This window comes from Dysidea avara, chromosome 15 (genome assembly GCF_963678975.1).
Source record: "Dysidea avara chromosome 15, odDysAvar1.4, whole genome shotgun sequence".
Classification (NCBI taxonomy): Eukaryota; Metazoa; Porifera; class Demospongiae; order Dictyoceratida; family Dysideidae; genus Dysidea; species Dysidea avara.
This window is the reverse complement of record NC_089286.1, coordinates 7015614-7036163: the sequence shown is the minus strand read 5'-3', so window position 1 is coordinate 7036163 and position 20550 is coordinate 7015614. Positions and strand designations below refer to the sequence as shown.

General features: G+C 39.4%; 1 protein-coding gene across 2 annotated transcripts in view; it reads right to left on the bottom strand.

Moving 5' to 3' along the window:
* LOC136245649 (uncharacterized) overlaps positions 1 to 20014 on the bottom strand; it is a 71882-nt gene extending 51868 nt beyond the window's left edge. For both annotated transcript variants that reach the window (XM_066037148.1, XM_066037149.1), the window contains exon 1: positions 19096 to 20014. In XM_066037148.1, the coding sequence (XP_065893220.1) occupies positions 19096 to 19986 (891 nt within the window). In that variant the 5' untranslated portion in view covers positions 19987 to 20014. The remainder of the gene's footprint in view (positions 1 to 19095) is intronic.
* Between the last annotated feature and the right edge of the window lie 536 nt (positions 20015 to 20550).

The following is a 20550-nucleotide window of genomic DNA, read 5'->3' as shown; positions in this document are numbered from 1 at the left end:
GTTGGAGGGTGTGTCCACAGCAAAAATCGTCTTGTTTCATCAAGGCAGCACAGAGCTACGAAGGTGCAAAAATTGCGTTTTCTTTCTTCCTGTCAATATACTCACGGGTGTTACGCGCCGGCTTCTTGGGCCGCACGACACACTACCGTGTGTCTTGATAATAATAAAGTAACTCTAATAAAGTATTTTATTATTATTACTGCTAAACTGATGAGATTTGAAACATAACTATCATGAGCCTTTTGACATGCTGAGTTTTTTAATTTCCTTACAAACAGACCACTCTATTTCAGACTGAAATGAACAGGCTTTGTTATACAGACGCTTTTTCTTATTAGACAGATGTCTGATAGATGTGGTAATCCAAGGGTGCTTGATGGAGCTGAAGAGTGATTTAGTTGGTATCAAATTCAAACAGGTTTCACATTGTGTCTTAAAATATTCCATAATTCTTGTATGGGAGTATCGATGATGTGGCTTTGTATGAAAGAGTTAGAAAATTGACATTATCTCATTTATATTTTGAAAATTAGCTCTGTTCCACAGATATACTTTATGAGGTTTAGGTTGTACAACTACAGCAGATAAACAGGATTCTACATTGATGATCTTGTGGTCACTCAACCCAGATGTAATACTTAAACATTCAATTAAAGTAGTTGCAAACAAGTACAAAATATTTTGGCCTCGAGTAGGTGTTGTAACTAATTGGGAAAAGCCACCAATACTGAATATGTGACCAGGTCTGCCAAAACAGGGCATGTGTGCACAAACTACACCCCATCACTCTACAGGTCATATCTCAGTACCGGAAAAGTACATTTCCATTCTGTAACTTGCATCATGATGCCAATGAACCACTTACTACGAGCTGAAAATTGCAATGCCATAGCGTAATGGTACAAACTGTTATGAGTGATGAAAGTGTGAAAAAGTAGGCAAAAATCATGTGCCCACATGCCCTATTATCGCAGGCCCGGTCACATATATCAATTAGCATATTACATATATCCAATGGGTATGCGTTACTAGTTACACTGTTCAGATCCCAATTAATATTGGGTAAATTGAAGTCTCCAGTTATCACATCACATCATCTATACACTTGTTGTGAATTTCCTCAATAAATTGACATAGATTATACATATATCTAATCCAAAACAGCCAAGCTGTAAAAAAACAGTGTGGCCATCAAAAAGGCTATGGTGAAAAAAAAAGTGAAATCCAAAGTGGCGGCCAAGAAATGGATGTGATGGTAGGTTAAGCTTGGCTGTTTTGGATTAGTTTTCATTTCTTTTTGTATTTGTATACCCCAATGCCGGCCTATGGCCGGCTTTGGGGCTTTTTTAACCTGTCTTTTTTTCTTTACCACAGGAAGAAGAAAAGATGAAGCAGATGTACTTTAAATATTTCAGTAAATGTACAAATTATATATATAATACATATCAAGACACACGGTAGTGTGTCGTGCGGCCCAAGAAGCCGGCGCGTAACACCCGTGAGTATATTGACAGGAAGAAAGAAAACGCAATTTTCGCACCTCCGTAGCTCTGTGCTGCCTTGATGAAACAGGACGATTTTTGCTGTGGACACTCCCTCCACCTTCAGCACTTCACATTCCAAATTTGAGCGAAATCGCTTCAGGCGTTCCCGAGATATGCGACTTCAAAAATTGGCTTAGTTTCTTCGTTTTTTTTTTCTTCTTATTTTTCTTCCTCTTTTCGCACACTTACAAAAACTGCTATAAAACACGAACGCCATATCCAATCGCCTTGAAACTTGGCACACAGAAGGGGGGTATAAAGGCGCATTTCTGTACCAACTTTGGCTGGAATACGATACACAGGCAAAGAGTTATGAGCGATTATTCACAAAAAATAACACCAATATGTTGTCACGCCTACAGGGTAAACCGCGTATGGGAAGAAGCTGAAACTCGGTGGGTGAATAGGTTAACTATTGAACCTCAAACCTTTTGTGGTTTGAAAGAAATCACGCTAAAAACCAGGAAGATACAACGAAAAAACCAACAGTGTGTAACAATTACGCAATTGAGATTAGCTAATAAAAAACGACTGCTTGCCACGCCTACCAGGTAAACCGGTTGGGATAATGCTTTGAAAATCGCTGTACAGATGGAGTTATCATCTTAGAAAGGCTCTTCAATGGTGTAGAAGAATCAGACTTAAAGCCACGGAGTGATAACACGAAATCCAACTTGGTGTAGCAAGTGCGAGATCGAGATACTCTAATAGAGCAGTCATCCTAATAGAGCAGTCATCCGAAGAGAGTTCAAGAGATCAGTTAGAAACAAGTAACCTGTATACAGATCAGCTACAAACAAGTCACCCTGTAGAGAGATCAGCCACAAACAATTCACCCTGTAGAGAGATCAGCTAGAAGAAATTACCTTGTAGGGAATTCATGCAACTATAGAAAGAGATAATTCAGCTAGAAGAAATCACCTTGTAGAGTTCAGCTACAAAGAAACCACAATGTAGAGAGTTCAGCTACAAACAAATCGCCCTGTAGAGAGATCAGCTAGAAGAAGTTACCTTGTAGAGAGTTCAGCTACAAAGAAACCATCATGTAGAGAGTTCAGCTGCAAACAAATCACCTGTAGAGAGTTCAGTTACAAAGAAACCACCATGTAGAGAATTCATTTACAAACTAGTGACCCTGTAGAGATATCAGCTAGAAGAAGTTACCTTGTAAAGAGTTCAGCTACATAGAAACCATTCTGTGAAGAGTTCAGCTGCAAACAAATCACCTGTACAGAATTCAGCTACAAACAAATCACCCTGTAGAGAGATCAGCTAGAAGAAGTTACCTTGTAGAGAATTCAGCTACAAAGAAACCATCATGTGGAGAGTTCAGCTGCAAACAAATCACCTGTAGAGAGTTCAGCTACAAACAAATCTCCCTGTAGAGAGATCAGCTAGGAGAAGTTTCCTTGTAGAGAGTTCAGTTACAAAGAAACCACCGTGTAGAGAATTCGTTTACAAACTAGTGACCTTGTAGAGACATCAGCTAGAAGAAGTTACCTTGTAAAGAGTTCAGCTACAAAGAAACCATTCTGTAAAGAGCTCAGCTGCAAACAAATCACCTGTACAGAATTCAGCTACAAACAAATCACCCTGTAGAGAAATCAGCTAGAAGAAGTTACCTTGTTGATAGTTCAGCTACAAACAAATCACCCTGTAGAGAGATCAGCTAGAAGAAGTTACCTTGTAGAGAGTTCAGCTACAAAGAAACCATCATGTGGAGAGTTCAGCTGCAAACAAATCAACTGTAGAGAGTTCAGCTACAAACCAATCTCCCTGTAGAGAGATAAGCTAGAAGAAGTTACCTAGTAGAGAGTTCAGTTACAAAGAAACTACCATGTAGCTACAAACTTGTGACCTTGTGGAGACATCAGCTAGAAAAAGCTACCTTGTAGAGAGTTCAGCTACAAAGAAACCATTCTGTAAAGAGCTCAGCTGCAAACAAATCACCTGTACAGAATTCAGCTACAAACAAATCACCCTATAGAAAGATCAGCTAGAAGAAGTTACCTCGTAGAGAGTTCAGTTACAAAGAAACCACCATGTAGAGAATTCATTTACAAACTAGTGGCCCTGTAGAGACATCAGCTAGAAGAAGTTACCTTGTAAAGAGTTCAGCTACATAGAAACCATTCTGTAAAGAGCTCGGCTGCAAACAAATCACCTGTACAGAATTCAGCTAGAAGAAGTTACCTTGTTGATAGTTCAGCTACAAACAAATCACCCTGTAGAGAAATCAGCTAGAAGAAGTTACCTTGTAGAGAGTTCAGCTACAAACAAATCACCCTGTAGAAAGATCAGCTAGAAGAAGTCACCTTGTAGAGAGTTCAGCTAGTAAGAAACCATCATGAAGAGAGTTCAGCTGCAAACAAATCTCCCTGTAGAGAGTTTAGTTAGAATAAGTTATCTTGTAGAGAGTTCAGCTACAAAGAAACCATTCTGTAAAGAGCTCAGCTGCAAACAAATCACCTGTACAGAATTCAGCTACAAACAAATCACCCTGTAGAGAGATCAGCTGGAAGAAGTTACCTTGTAGAGAGTTCAGCTACAAATTTAAAGAAACCATCATGTGGAGAGTTCAGCTGCAAACAAATCACATGTAGAGAGTTCAGCTACAAAGAAACCACCATGTAGGGAGTTCAGCTAGAAGAAGTTACCTTGTAGAGAGTTCAGCTACAAAGAAACCATCATGAAGAGAGTTCAGCTGCAAACAAATCTCCCTGTAGAGAGTTCAGTTAGAAGAAGTTACCTTGTAGAGAGTTCAGCTACAAAGAAACCATTCTGTAAAGAGCTCAGCTGCAAACAAATCACCTGTACAGAATTCAGCTACAAACAAATCACCCTGTAGAAAGATCAGCTAGAAGAATTCACCTTGTAGAGAGTTCAGCTACAAAGAAACCACCATGTAGGGAGTTCAGCTAGAAGAAGTTACCTTGTAGAGAGTTCAGCTACAAAGAAACCATTATGAAGAGAGTTCAGCTGTAAACAAATCTCCCTGTAGAGAGTTCAGTTAGAAGAAGTTACCTTGTAGAGAGTTCAGCTACAAAGAAACCATTCTGTAAAGAGCTCAGCTGCAAACAAATCACCTGTATAGAATTCAGCTACAAACAAATCACCCTGTAGAGAGATCAGCTAGAAGAAATTACCTTGTAGAGAGTTCAGCTACAGTAAAAAGAAACCACCATGTAGAGAGTTCAGCTGCAAAGAAATCACCCTGTAGAAAATTCTGCCACAAACAAATTGCCCTGAGAAAGATCAGTTAGAAGAAGTTATCTTGTAGAGAGTTCAGCTACAAAGAAACCACCATGTAGAGAGTTCAGCTAGAAGAAATTACCTTGTAGAGAGTTCAGCTACAAAGAAACCATCATCTAGATAGTTCAGCTGCAAACTAATCACTTGTAGAGAGTTCAGCTACAAACAAATCTCCCTGTAGAGAGATCAGTTAGAAGAAGTTACCTTGTAGAGAGTTCAGCTACAAAGAAACCATTCTGTAAAGAGCTCAGCAGCAAAAAAATCACCTGTACAGAATCCAGCTACAAATAAATCACCCTGTAGAGAGAACAGCTAGAAGAAGTTACCTTGTTGATAGTTCAGCTACAAACAAATCACCCTGTAGAGAGATCAGCTAGAAGAAGTTGCCTTGAAGAGTGTTCAGTTATACAGAAACCACCATGGACAGTTCTGTAATAAATATATGTATTATATATATATATAATTTGTACATTTACTGATTAAATCAGAAATATTTAAGGTACATCTGCTTCATCTTTTCTTCTTCCTGTGGTAAAGAAAAAAAGGTAGGTTAAAAAAGTCCCAAAGCAGGCCATAGGCCGGCTTTGGGGTATACAAATACAAAAAGAAGTGAAATCTAATCCAAAACAGCCAAGCTGTAAAAAAAGTGTGCGGCCCTCAAAAAGGCTATGGTGAAAAAAGATGTGAAATCCAAGGTAGCGGCCAAGAAATGGCTGTGATGGTAGGTTAATGGTAAAAAATTTTAATAACGACAATTCAGGTGAATTTTGTGCCAATTGACCAAGCGGTACCAAAATTCACCTGAATTGTTATTATTAAAATTTTTACCATTAACCTACCATCACAGCCATTTCTTGGCCGCCACCTTGGATTTCACATCTTTTTTCACCATAGCCTTTTTGAGGGCCGCACACTTTTTTTACAGCTTGGCTGTTTTGGATTAGATATTTATTACAGAACTCTTCATGGTGGTTTCTTTGTAACTGAACACTCTACAAGGTGACTTCTTCTTGCTGCTCTCTCTACAGGGTGAATTGTTTGTAGCTGATCTCTCTACAGGGTGATTTGTTTGTAGCTAAATTCTGTGCAGGTGATTTGTTTGCAGCTGAGCTCTTTACAGAATGGTTTCTTTGTAGCTGAACTCTCTACAAGGTAACTTCTCCTTACTGATCTTTCTACAGGGCAATTTGTTCGCAGCTGAATTTTCTACAGGGTGATTTCTTTGCAGCTGAACACTCTACATGGTGGTTTCTTTGTAACTGAACTCTCTACAAGGTAATTTCTTCTAGCTGATCACTCTACAGGGAGATTTGTTTGTAGCAGAACTCTCTATAGGTGATTTGTTTGCAGCTCAACTCTCTACATGATAGTTCTTTGTAGCTGAACTCTCTACAAGATGACTTCTTCTAGCTGATCTTTCTACAGGGAGATTTGTTTGTAGCTGAACTCTCTACAGGTGATTTATTTGCAGCTGAACTCTCTACATGATGGTTTCTTTGTAGCTGAACTCTCTACAAGGTAACTGATGTCTCTACAAGGTCACTAGTTTGTAGCTGAACTCTCTACATGGTGGTTTCTTTGTAACTGAACTCTCTACAAGGTGACTTCTTCTAACTGATCTTTCTATAGGGTGATTTGTTTGTAGCTGAACTCTCTACAAGGAAACTTCTTCTAGCTGTTCTCTCTACAGGGAGATTTGTTTGTAGCTGAACTCTCTACAGGTGATTTGTTTGCAGCTGAACTCTCTACATGATGGTTTCTTTGTAACTGAACTCTCTACATGGTGGTTTCTTCTAGCTGATCTCTCTACAGCGTGATTTGTTTGTAGCTGAATTCTGTACAGGTGGTTTGTTTGCAGCTGAGCTCTTTACAAAATGGTTTCTTTCTAGCTGAACTCTCTACAAGGTAACTTCTTCTAACTGATCTTTCTACAGGGTGATTTGTTTGTAGCTGAGCTCTCTACAAGGTAACTTCTTCTAGCTGATCTCTCTACAGGGAGATTTATTTGTAGCTGAACTCTCTACTTGATGGTTTCTTTGTAGCTGAACTCTCCACAAGGTAAGTTCTTCTAGCTGATCTTTCTACAGGGAGATTTGTTTGTAGCTGAACTCTCTACAGATGATTTGTTTGCAGCTGAACTCTCTACATGATGGTTTCTTTGTAGCTGAACTCTCCACAAGGTAAGTTCTTCTAGCTGATCTCTCTACAGGGAGATTTGTTTGTAGCTGAACTCTCTACAGGTGATTTGTTTGCAGCTGAACTCTCTACATGATGGTTTCTTTGTAGCTGAACTCTCCACAAGGTAAGTTCTTCTAGCTGATCTCTCTACAGGGAGATTTGTTTGTAGCTGAACTCTCTACAGGTGATTTGTTTGCAGCTGAACTCTCTACATGATGGTTTCTTTGTAGCTGAACTCTCTACAAGGTAATTTCTTCTAGCTGATCTTTCTACAGGGTGATTTGTTTGTAGCTGAACTCTCTACAAGGAACCTTTTCTAGCTGATCTCTGTACAGAGATTTGTTTGTAGCTGAACTCTTTACAGGTGCAGCTGAACTCTCTACATGATGGTTTCTATGTAGCTGAACTCTCTATAAGGTAACTTCTTTTAGCTGATGTCTCTACAAGGTCACTAGTTTGTAGCTGAACTCTCTACATGATGGTTTCTTTGTAACTGAACTACAAGGTTACTTCTTCTAGCTGATCTCTCTACAGGGTGATTTGTTTGTAGCTGAACTCTCTACAAGGAAACTTCTTCTAGCTGATCTCTCTACAGGGAGATTTGTTTGTAGCTGAACTCTCTACAGGTGACTTGTTTGCAGCTGAACTCTCTACATGATGGTTTCTTTGTAGCTGTACTCTCTATAAAGTAACTGATGTCTCTACAAGGTCACTAGTTTGTAGCTGAACTCTCTACAAGGTGACTTCTTCTAGCTGATCTTTCTAGAGGGTGATTTGTTTGTAGCTGAACTCTCTACAAGGAAATTTCTTCTAGCTGATCTCTCTACAGGGAGATTTGTTTGTAGCTGAACTCTCTACAGGTGATTTGTTTGCAGCTGAACTCTCTACATGATGGTTTCTTTGTAGCTGAACTCTCTACAAGGTAATTTCTTTTAGCTGAGATCTCTACAAGGTCACTAGTTTGTAGCTGAACTCTCTACATGGTGGTTTCTTTGTAACTGAACTCTCTACAAGGTGACTCCTTTTAGCTGATCTTTCTACAGTGTGATTTTTTGTAGCTGAACTCTCTACAAGGAAACTTCTTCTAGCTGATCTCTCTACAGGGAGATTTGTTTGTAGCTGAACTCTCTACAAGGTAACTTCTTCTACTGATCTCTCTACAGGGCGATTTGTTTGTAGTTGAACTCTCTACATGGTGGTTTCTTTGTAGCTGAACTCTACAAGGTAATTTCTTCTAGCTGAACTATCTCTTCCCATAGTTGCATGAACTCCCTACAATGTAACTTCTTATAGCTGATCTCTCTACAGGGTGAATTGTTTGTAGCTGATCTCTCTACAAGGTGACTTGTTTCTAGCTGATCTCTATATAGGTTACTTGTTTCTAGCTGATCTCTTGAATTCTCTTCAGGGTGACTGCTCTATTAGGATGACTGCTCTATTAGAGTATCTCGATCTCGCACTTGCTTCACCAAGTTGGATTTTGTGTTATAACTCCGTGGCTTTAAGTCTGATTCTTCTACACCAATCAAGAGCCTTTCTAAGATGATTACTCCATCTATACAGCGATTTTCAAAGCATTACCCCAAGCGGTTTATCTTGTAGGCGTGGCAAGTAGTTGTTTTTTATTAGCTAATCTCGATTGCATAATTTTACACACTGTTGGTTTTTTCGTTGTATCTTCCTGGTTTTTAGCTCGATTTCTTTCAAACCACAAAAGGTTTGAGGTTCAATAGTTAACCTATTCACCCACCGATTTTCAGCTTCTTCCCATATGCAGTTTACCCTGTAGGCGTGACAACATATTGGTGTTATTTTTTGTGAATAATCAATCATAACTATTTTCCTGTTTATCGTATCGTAGCCAAAGTTGGTACAGAGATGCTCCGTTATACTCCCCTTCAGTGTGCCAAATTTCAAGGCAATCGGATATGGTGTTCGCATTTTATAGCAGTTTTTGTAAGTGTGCGAAAAGAGGAAGAAAAATAATAAGAAAAAAAAAACGAAGAAACTAAGCCAATTTTTGAAGTCGCATATCTCGGGAACGCTTTAAGCGATTTCGCTCCAATTTGGAATGTGGAGTGCTGAAGGTGGGGGAGTGTCCACAGCAAAAATCGTCTTGTTTCATCAAGGCAGCACAGAGCTACGGAGGTACGAAAATTGTGTTTTCTTTCTTCCTGTCAATATACTGACGGGTGTTGCGCGCCGGCTTCTTGGGCCGCACGACACACTACCGTGTGTCTTGATTCTCTATCACTGTTGGGAGGTATATATGCTGTAAGAACAATCAGTTTGCCACTCTTAGAAAGGTCAATCTTACAAGCCAATGCTTCACATGGTGTGGAAACATCAATTTGACTACAATAAAAGTAATTAAGGCAGGAAAAATACACCTCCATATCCATCTAATCTGTCCTTACGAAAAATGTGATAATTATTAGGAAAAACTTCATTAGAAAAAACTGAAGAATTTAACTAGGATTCTGTTCCAGCAATAAAATGGAGGGCTTCTTTATTAATAATACACATGAATGATTCAAGCTTTGATTTAATATCCCTAAAATTGGTTGATAATAATTTAAAATATTTGTGACCTGTTTGATTAGTATAATCACTAGAGGGGATATAATTATTAGTGCAGCTAGAGGGAGTTGATGGGCACCTCTTTGCATTATTATTCATGTATTTTCTATCCTCCTTGTTAAGGTTAGCCAACTCTTCTAGTTTTTCTTTTTTTCAGCTGGTGTCAAGTTGGGGGTAATGAAAATCTTCTTAATTTCTTGGGGGTTATTTTCCTTGTACAAGCGAATTTTACTACGGAGTATAGATTTCTTCTCTTGGATAGTATAGCCAATGTGATTATGAGTAGCCACAGCTTAACCCCTTATAGCTTTTTGCCAAGTCTCAGAGCATTTGTGACAGAATATTTTATAGCTAAGTATTTATATATAATAGAGGCAAACTTTTCAAAATCATCTTGGTTTCTAGCGAGAGATGAGTCAGATGAGGATTCTTCAATGTTATGTATGACAACATTCAATTGATACCTCCTTTCTCTTGCTGGTCAGATATCATGGCAGAAGCCAACTGGGTAAGCAATTCTTTAGTAGCTGGTGCTTTATCATATGACGTTCCCACTTCAACCGATAACTGATCCCCTGGTCAAGTGACTGCAATAATTGGTTAACTTTCTTTTGCAACAGTTACATGTTTTTGACTCCCTGTATTTACAGGCCTAGCCTTCTCACAGGTCCCTAGTAGGATAGCACTTAATATAACTGACTGTTCAAAGATGACACACTACTCATGATCAACTTAGCAGTGAAATCAAGTATCTTACGGCTGGTTTTCTCATGAATTCTATTAATAGTTGTTAGGTTGGTTTTTTGATGGTTGTTGATTTGAGACTCTGTGTGGTTTACAATGTGCAACTGATTATTATATTGTTTTACCGCAATGGACAGAGCTCTCAAGCAGGAGGTGCACAAGAATACAATATTAACACTGGCTATATTTGTTATAGTGTTACACTGCTCAGTAGAGAAACTACTACAACTTGTGTGCTGAATTACTTCACACCACGAGCATTCAAAGACACCACCAGTAGCTTCTTTGGCACAGACTAGACACGTCACCGAGGTCTCCTTTCATATATTTGTCTTCTTTATTGGCAGGAGAACTTGCCGGACATTTAAGGTTAGTTCAGCTCTCCAATTTGGTCTAACTAAATAGTTCAGTTGCAAGTAATATGAATATGTAACTAGTTACTTTTACAAAGTAACTTTCCCAACACTGCGAACGGACATGTAATTCTATATAATTCCCAGTACAAAACAGCTAATTAAGTGCCATGCCTGTATCCACGATGACCACAGTGGAAGGATTAGTGACCATGGAGAAAAGCCACTGGACTACTCACTGTTTGTAGCTAGTGCCTCTTTATTTGCTAAGCTGTTTTCAGGTGGCTCAGGGAGTTCCAAGTCACCATGCCAGGTGCCAGTGGAGTTGCTCCACGTGAAGAACAAGATTACTCTGTGAATGCTATTCTATTAGGGACCTGTGAGAAGGCTTAAAGCCTATGAGATTAAGAGTACATTTTCGCTAAGCTGTTTTCAGGTGGCACAGGGAGTTCCATGTCACCATGCCAGGTGCCAGTGGATGTGCTCCACGTGAAGAACAAGATTATTCTGTGAATGCTATTCCACTAGGGACCTGTGAGAAGACTTAAAGCCCATGAGATTAAGAGTATGTTTCATGTTAAAATGATTGTTTGTTTATTGTGTGCTTGTATTATTATTGTGTGCTTCTGTTCATCCTTTACCTGGCTTGCTATAACTGAATTATTTCCATCTTCAGTGATGCCAAAGGTATTGCCATCTTTCACAGTGATCAGCTACATGCAGCTGTTTGTTCTCCGAAATTTAATTTCAACTTGCAGTGTGTCCACGGCGCCATGTGATTATTTTAGGACATACGGTCCACCTCACATTAAAAATAACTCACATAAAAGTTTCCAGTTACAGAACGTTTATCACTAACGTCTGCTCTTGGAACTCCAGCAGCCATGTCTTAATCCAGTATCCTGATTCATCCTCATTAAACATCATTTTAACATGAGGAGAATCATGTGACAAAAATTTCGTAGAGATACTAAACTTTATGGACTGGTTAATGGATGTTTATGCTTCATTGCTTGCAGTCATGAAATTCAATGCCATAGATGTGAGAGTATGCACTTGTACCTCAACTTGAGAAAATCATGTAGGAGAGGCGACAACGCACGATGTGGTTTTCCACGGTAGGGTTATCAAGACAACGTAATAGTAGCAGGCCCTCCGGAGTGTAATTGCGTATATTATCACTTATGTTTACTGTGTGTGCATCTTTTCCACCCACACACACTGTACTGGTCATGCACTGTTTGTACATGCCGACTGTCCCTTTGGTGGTTGTACTTGGTTGTTTGTGCCCTGGGCCTAGTAATAATAATCCCATTTTTATTGTACATTAATGATATAAGTTCTGGAATTACTTCATCTATCTGTTTATTCACTGATGACTGTGTTTCTATACAGAGTTATCAAGACACTTGAAGATCATGATCATTTACAATTAAGACTTGAACACTTTAAGTGGAACAGTGGCATATTGAACCCTGCCAAACGTGTTACTCTTGATCTTTATCACCATCCTTGGCTTCCTATTCTATCAATAATACACTCTTGCAGTCAGTGGAAAAAACATAAATACCTAGGTGTACTACTACATAACTCCATGTCATGGTCTAAACACATTCAAAAGTAATCAATAAGGCAAGCAAGACATTAAATTTTGTGAAACAAACATTACACTAGTGTGAACTATCCGTTAAAGTTGCTACATACACTACATTAGTGAGTCTGATACTGGAATAATATGCAAAATGTCGTATGGGATCCATACCAACAACACTTAATTGTCAGCACTGAAATGGTACGAGGTGGGTCAAAGACTAACAAATAGTATATCTGAAATGATAAATGATCTCCAGTGGTCTACTCTACATGAACGCAGAAACTTCAGCATTTTTACAATTTTTTTACATCAAGACCCACCTGACATAAGTATCCTAGAGCATTACTCACATCATAGATATTATACGTAACATGGATTAGAAACGCGCATAAATAATTTCGTCTATCCTCGTTACGGTGGGCTAGTTTTAAAGATGTAAACAGCCTGTTCACTGGCCTTTTCTCTTGGTTATGTAGTAGTGTAGACGTTAATTTTACATTGTTGGTATGTTATATTGTGTACTGAACAAGAATACGGGTGTGTTTGCTGATATCAGAGGCAAAGCCTGCAGCTTTAGCTGTTATCGAGTTACGCTTGTCTGATGGTATCAGTCAGTCGGTCCGTCAGTAGTGTTGCACCGATAATCGGTTCAATAATCAGTATCGGACCGATATTAGCTACTAGTTGATTAATTGGTTTTGATGAAATCAAACCCAATATTAACCTCCACTGTGCTGTGTGGTATAATGATGTGGGGGAGGCTAGACATAAGTTATTTGGCATTTTAATTAAGTTATGCTTTGATGGTTTAGCAGTGACTACAAGCCATGTCCATAGTAAACTAGGCCATGCCCAAGGTTTTTTAGTATCAGCCACTTGTCTCAACTGTATAGCAGTAGTAAAATGTACTTAAAACCTGTTTACCATGATAAATGATTCATATTAGTGATATAATATTGATATAAAGCTCATTCTAGGCTACAATGTAAAGTTAGATGTATACCACAAGTAAAAGTTACATAATAACGAGGATGAGTGCTAGTGTTATAGTGTATATGGGATTGGTTATAGGTATCGGTTAATTCTGTTGCTTAATACTGAATATCAGAATAATCGACTAATTTGGATATCGGTGCAACACTATCAGTCAGTCAGTAGAAAATTCTGTTAAATAATTAAAAAAAAAAGTTCTGTAGCAACTTGTTGTAAACCTTACGGGTCGATTTGAAGGCTTGTTTGGGTTTAGTTTTACCTAATCAATACTGCCTCACCGTCATCAAGGAAAAGTGAGGCTGGCTTTTGGGTGATGCTTTTTGATCAGCTATATCCACTTCTTTGTGGTTTCTACTATACAGTACGTACTGTGATACCTACATATTTAGATAATTTGCATCTATCAAGGTAAACACACACGCACGCACATATGCATACATACACATACACAAACTGTTCAAACTGAGGTGTTCAATTTCACCCAAGTAGAGATGTTCTACTATACCCAAACCAGGGTGTTCTAATGCACCGATCGTACTATTTGTGATTCTGTGGATACAACCCTTAGACACACAACGTGCTCAATACAATTAATACACGTGTACCATATATATACTAATCATTAGTACACCATTATTGTACTACATATGCTTATACTACATCCCCTTAATTAAGGGTTTGTTACACACAACTACGTACACATTGCCTACTAACTACAAGTTATCTTACAAGCTACATGTTATAACCATAAAACATCATAACAGAAAAGTTAGTTGTTTTCCGGTCTATAGTGCTGCGGACACCTAGAAGTGCGTCCACTCCTACTGCATACTGCATACCATTCCATCACTTGGTGGTACAGAAAGCAAAGATGGTTGTGAAGACTATTTACTTATAATTGGTTGCTTGCTAGCAGATTCATTAGTAGCAAGAGTTCATATATAATATTATGAATTCTTGCTAGTAGGTATGTCTGGGATCATGTCTAATTCAACTTCAGAAGTTGTTAGCGACACAATAAATTGGCAGTGATTTCATCTGAGTGTTCCTTACAACATTTGTACTGCATAAAATCTTGGATCAACTTCAGAGACAACTTTTCCAGTACATTTGTGACCAGATATCCTCACTATTTAAGTTATGGGCCTTATGTCCAATGTCAAAGTTCACTTTCTGCTTTCACTAGTGATATGCGATATGTGACATATATCACAATATCGTGATAATTTTTTTATATCGTGATATGATAAAGAATCTGTATATCGTGATATAAGCCTAGGTATAGATTTTTAGCTTTAATTAGAGAAAAGTATACCCAAATGTCATTGTACACTGTACCACTTTTTTGATAAAAGAGCTTACAATGTTGTATGCTAGATATTATCGTATCGTGATGTGTTGTGTCCAATAATTGTGATAAGAAAACTTCTTATACTGCACACCACTACTTCTTACGCCTTGTTGTTTCTGTCTCCTTGACCTTAGAGTAGGGCTGGGGGATAGTATGTGCATATCGGAATATTGGGATAGTATCACTATAGGTATCGCCTATATCGCTTGAAAAGTTACTATCGGACAGTAATTAACAAGTAAAATACGGAGAAATATCTGCAAAATATTTAAAATAATGACTTTTTGGAACAAGAATCAGCCTAAAAGGCAGTTTAATATCTTATGCAAAATACATGCGTGGGTATATCCCTCCTTACAACTCTCTTTGAAGGCAACTAATAGGAAATAGGTGAATTATCACTATCGTTTTACTATTGTCTATCGTGAACAGTGCCTTGATATCGTTCGGACAGTGAAAATTTCACTATCGCTCAGCCCTACCTTAGAGTAGTCAGGTAATTTTGATCTCAGTTCATGCTCCGTAGTTGGCAATGTGCTTCTTAATTTACGATTCATTAGTAGTTCAGCTGGACTGGAATCATTGGTAGGTAGAGGGGTGTTCTGTATGATAGAAGGGCAAGATACAAATCATCTTCCCTTTTCAGTAACATCTGCACAGTTTGCACCTCTCTTTCTGACTCACTGTTTGACTATGGAAAGTGGGGACTGCTGATTGTTTGTATAAAAGGAGTTTGGCAAACTGACAAAACTCTTTAGAGGAATACTGTGGTCCACTGTCTGTAATTACTTCTTGGGGGATTCCGTGTCTTGCCAAGATAGACTTCAAATGTGTTGTGATGGCATTGGACGTTTTGTGTCAGTTTGGCAACTTCAATATATCACAAAAATTAGTCAATCACGAGTAGGTAGTTAACATATTTGATAGTACACAAATCACTTGTCACTTTCTGCCTTGGTAGCTTTGGAAACACAATGCGGCTATTATGTATTAACAAGCCTTCTGTATGGTAAGCTCAGCTGCAAAAGGAAGGTAAACTTTAAGTGTGCCCTTAACTTAGTGCTTTGAGGGCCAACTTGATTGGCAAAAATGTTTCACCTGCTGACAGGTTTTATCATCTTGTTGTTGCTCCACCAAATGCTGCTCAATGATGATTTTCCAGGATCAAGTTCACATGCATCTCAGTATCCTGATGGAACTAAAGGTCGGCTGGAGATGCCGAGGAGGTGGGTGCCCTAGAGAGAGTGTCAGCAACTGTTAGTTCCTTCCCTGGGAGGTAGGAAATTGTGAACTTGTACCACATCATATGCATGCAGAAGCATTGCAGTCTGGGAGATAAATCCTCAAGGGTTTTCTCTCCGAGCAAATAAGCCAAGGGCTTATGGTCAATTTCTACTTGAAACTGCATCCCCACTAGATATTCCTTCACAGGCCCATATGATCCCCAACACCTCCTTCTCAACTTGAGCGTACATCTCTTTGGTAGGGGTCAATGCTCTGGAAGCATAGGCTACAGGTTTCCATTGTTGGTCCTCCTGTCGCTGAGCTAGTACTACTCCCCTAAAGCCAAACGGACATGTGTCAGCAGAGACTATGGTATCTCTACTGGGATCATACAAAGCTAATCACTGAGCTATTGTTTAATCTGGAGAAAAGCCGTCTGTTGGGTATCACCCCAAACCCACTGATTCTTTTTGCTTAGTAAATCTCTGAGCGGCTTCACTTTTTGGGAGAAATTTTAAGTAAACTTGCCCAGGTAGGTCACCATACCAAGAAATCTACATAGTTCTGTCACTTAAATAGGTGCCTTTAACCACTGTAAACTTTCTCTGGGCCAGGGTATACACCGGCAGTGTCAATGACCTGCCCCAAAAGTTTGACCTTGTTAATAGAAAATCCACACTTGTTAGCATTCAGGGTATAGCACCAGCTTTCTTAATCCTCTCAAGAACAGCCTTCAACTGTTGGTCATGTTCAGCTGGGTTTGACCAAATACCTAGTGACCAGGGACGGAGGAAGTAGTTGATATGAGGGGGGGGGGGGGGGGGGGGGGGCTGGGGGCTGGGCTGACCCAGACTTGGAAATGAGGATGAAGTACTACATTGTCTCTGGTATGGTGGGACCAAAAAAAAAAAAAAGGTCACAACCAGCTGAAAATAGCTACCCACCCTACCAGCTACATATTCATAAACGATAAACTACATAAAAATCCTTACATAGCTCGCTACACACTGCTCTAATACTGTGACTGCTTTATTAAAGTGACTGCTCTATTAGAGTATCTCGATCTTTATCGCGGTTTTCAGCCCTACTCCAAGAAGGATACTTTTGGAGTGGTATCATTCTGAGGGGGGCTACCAGCCCCTTAGCCCCCCCCCCTTTCTGCCACCTATGCTAGTGACCAACTGTTGATCCACTGTCAGTTGCTTTACTGAGTTTACTCTACTCACTAGTTGCAGGGCTGTTATGGCTGGAGAACCACTGGCATAGACCCTTGACGACCTAACTGTCCTGTTTCACTGAGTTGTTTCCATGTGTAAGGGTTCCCTTGAACTGACATCAGACATTCAAAGCTTCTTTACTTAAACAAACTAGAGATTTGGAACATTACTGTAGCATGGGGTCTTAAGCTACTTGTAAAATTTCTCGGTGATAACTGTTACATCTGCTCCAGTGTCAATGTGGAACTATATCAGTAGAGTGTTAAAGGCACTGTAACTTTCCAGGGATGTGACCCTGCTGTGACAGTTGGTATCTGAAGGGTATCGGAGTCTTTAATAGTTCCAATTAATTGATCATAGGTCTGTCCATCATCTGTTGAATCATTGGTGTCTTGAGCATTATTGGAAACTGACTTTGTACTTTGGCACACTGAATAAAACTATCCATGTTTGTGGCACTTCCGACAGGTAGCAGTCTTTGGTGGACACTGTTCTTAGACAATGTAGTTTGCCTCACCACACCTTGAGCACTTATATTTGTCAGCAGAATTTAATTTCTGTGACCTGTGTGTCTTTGCACCTTTGTGCTTGCTATTGAAGCCAACAGCATCAATGTGTGATGAAGTGTCAGCTTATACAACAGGTTGCTGTTTTCTTATGGCCACTTCGGTGGTGTGGCTTCGTACTATTTGTAACTTGGTGGATACAACCCTTAGACACACAATGTGCTTGATGCAATTATATATAAGAATACACGCATATATCCTAATTATTGGTATAGCATTATTACACTACACATAATAATACTACACCGATAGCGTATGCTGTGAATTTTAGGAGTGCTACAGCACAAATGCCAAAACCACAATCGAAATAGACACCATTAGATTATAAACACAAATTGGTAACTTTTAGTGGTAAAGAAGAACAAAATCATTGATGTAGTGTACTGAGTTTATAATTATTGTGTTACATTTCCATTACAGTTTTTTACTTTGATGATTGTGATACCTCAGAGATGTGATAATGCTTGTACCACTAGTGATGCTGCAAAAAACCTTCACAAAGAAATTTTTTTTTTAAGGTGGCGCTGAACTGATTAAGGGCAGCCGCACAAAGTTAATTGTGCAGCATGTTTGTGGTAATGCGTGAACAAACGCGAAAATTCATAGACCACAGCAATGCATCTCTGTTGACTAACAGAACAAACTCTGTCAGACAGCCCAGCTACTTTTGTTAATACAACTAACGTTATTCACACTTATTAGCTTGTCACAACTCTGGTTAATTCACTGGCGAATGGCACCAGCTGCCATCATGTGATTACTGTTATACCTGATTACTGTTAAACGACCGCGCCCTGATTAGCCAGACTGTCTCTTTTCTCGCTAAATAACTTCAAAATTATGCACCACAGACCATCAAAATTTGGTATAGGCATTGGGTAAGCGATACTCTACAATAGTACGCTTCGAATTTTCGCGATTCGGGTTAGATGGAGTTGTTAGCCAATGTTGTAGCCTAAGGGTGTGCGTTTCCACTATTTTCCATGCTGTTATCAGTGAAAAGGGAAGTGTAGAATTCTTCTACAGGGTAAGAAATGGTTGGGACCGAAGTGGCTTAGCGCTACGTTGTTCATTGGCCAAGTTATTTTAAAAATCAGGTTAAAACTTGAGAGTCTTATAGGTGAAAAATGAAGGCGTGTTATTTCATGAAACTTTGTATGCTAAACCAAAGCATCACAGGCTATCACAACAGCTTTTTAGGCGTTGATTAAGTTGTACACTAGCGAAGTTTTGGGCCACCCTAAAATAGCTCATTAAGCGCGTGGGTTGAAACAAAATTGTTTTGTGTGGCTGGACTTAATCGGTTCAGCGCCACCTTAAGTTGAACACATGTTTAGAATGTTGCTGAACACCATAAGGGAGATTTATTACACCCCTGTGGAGTGTAACTAAACACCCCCCTGGGGAGCACCACAATAACAGCAGTTAGAACACCCCTGAAAGTATTGTAGAAAGAAACACCTACGTTTTAACAGTACACACACACACGCACAAATTACCTTCAGAGCTTCTATCACTTTCACCACCTCTTCTGTTAAAGGACGCTCTACTGGTTCATTCTTCAAACACCTCTCTATTAGTGGCTTCAGTACTGCAGTTCCTCCTGTCATCTTATCAAGATAAACCTGGCGTCGCTGTGATTCAGATAAAGCCACAAGCATTTTAGTCTTAGGGTCCTTTTTCACTGCATTAGCAGGAGATGGCCATTCTTCACTGAAAACATGAAGGGAAATTCCAGCAAAAGAGAAGACATCTACAGAAGTGTCATACACTGGGTTGGTTTCGTCAAGTGTCTCTGGTGGCATAAAATGCAGGTTTCCTGGGGCTGTGGTCAACCTGCTCTTTTTCTGCTTGCTGTCAGTACGTATTATTTTAGCCATCCCCAAATCACTTATCTTCGCCACAAGGTGACTGCTCAGCAAAACATTGTTAGACGAGAGGTCACGATGAATCACCGGCGGTTTACGACCATGGAGATGGTTCAAGCCTAGGGATACGTCGTGTAATATGGAGAATTTTGTTTTCAGGGAGATTTTTGATTTGTTGTTGTCCACAAAGGAGTCAAGGCTGGTATCCATCAATTCCATCACCATGATTGGAAGTTCTGACTGAGCAGAGGGGTAATACACGCCCAAAAACTGCACTATATTCGGGTGGCGGATAGCGTTACATCGTATACATTCTTTTATAAAGCCATCCTTGATCACATTCTTCTCTTGCGGAGAGACGTCGAGAAGGAGAGCGTGAATCTCTTTAGCAGCACAAACCAACCCCAAGTGCTTTACAGTAAACACTTTACCATAGGCGCCTCTTCCCAAAACCTTTCCAACCGGTTCAACCCCTTCAAGAGTGAATTCTTTCAACTGGTCAATTGCGCCTCGGGACGCCATTTTGCACCAACAAAAAAAGGGCTACAAATCCCATGTCATTCACACCCACTATATAATAGCTAAGATAATTCCGGACACTCTAGTAAAATCGCTCTAACACTGCAGTGCACTCTGGTAATCGTTTTAAAGCCTATCTCGTGGTGCATTTGCAGGACAAATTTCGTTTATGCAATCAACTGCTGAGGATTCATGAGCCGAAATTTAACAGCGTGTAAAAATGCAGCATGCGCCTAATTCCGGACACTTCGAATAACAAGCAAGTAACGCTTTCAGGCCCGTAGCCAGGGGGGGTTCGGGGGTTCTGAAGAACCGCCCTCTTGGAGAAAAGGTCCACAATTTCAGTAAAAAGGTCCACAATTTTAGCATAAAGGTCCATAATTTAACCAAAAAGATCCACAATTTTAGTATACAAGTCCAAATTTTCAGGAGCAAAAGTCCATTAGCTACAGTTTACTAGATAGCACTAATAAGAAGCTAAATTAAGTGCTCCAAGTAACTTATTCAGTGCTTGTATTATATGCAATGCAAGATCGAGATACTCTAATAGAGCAGTCAACCACTCTA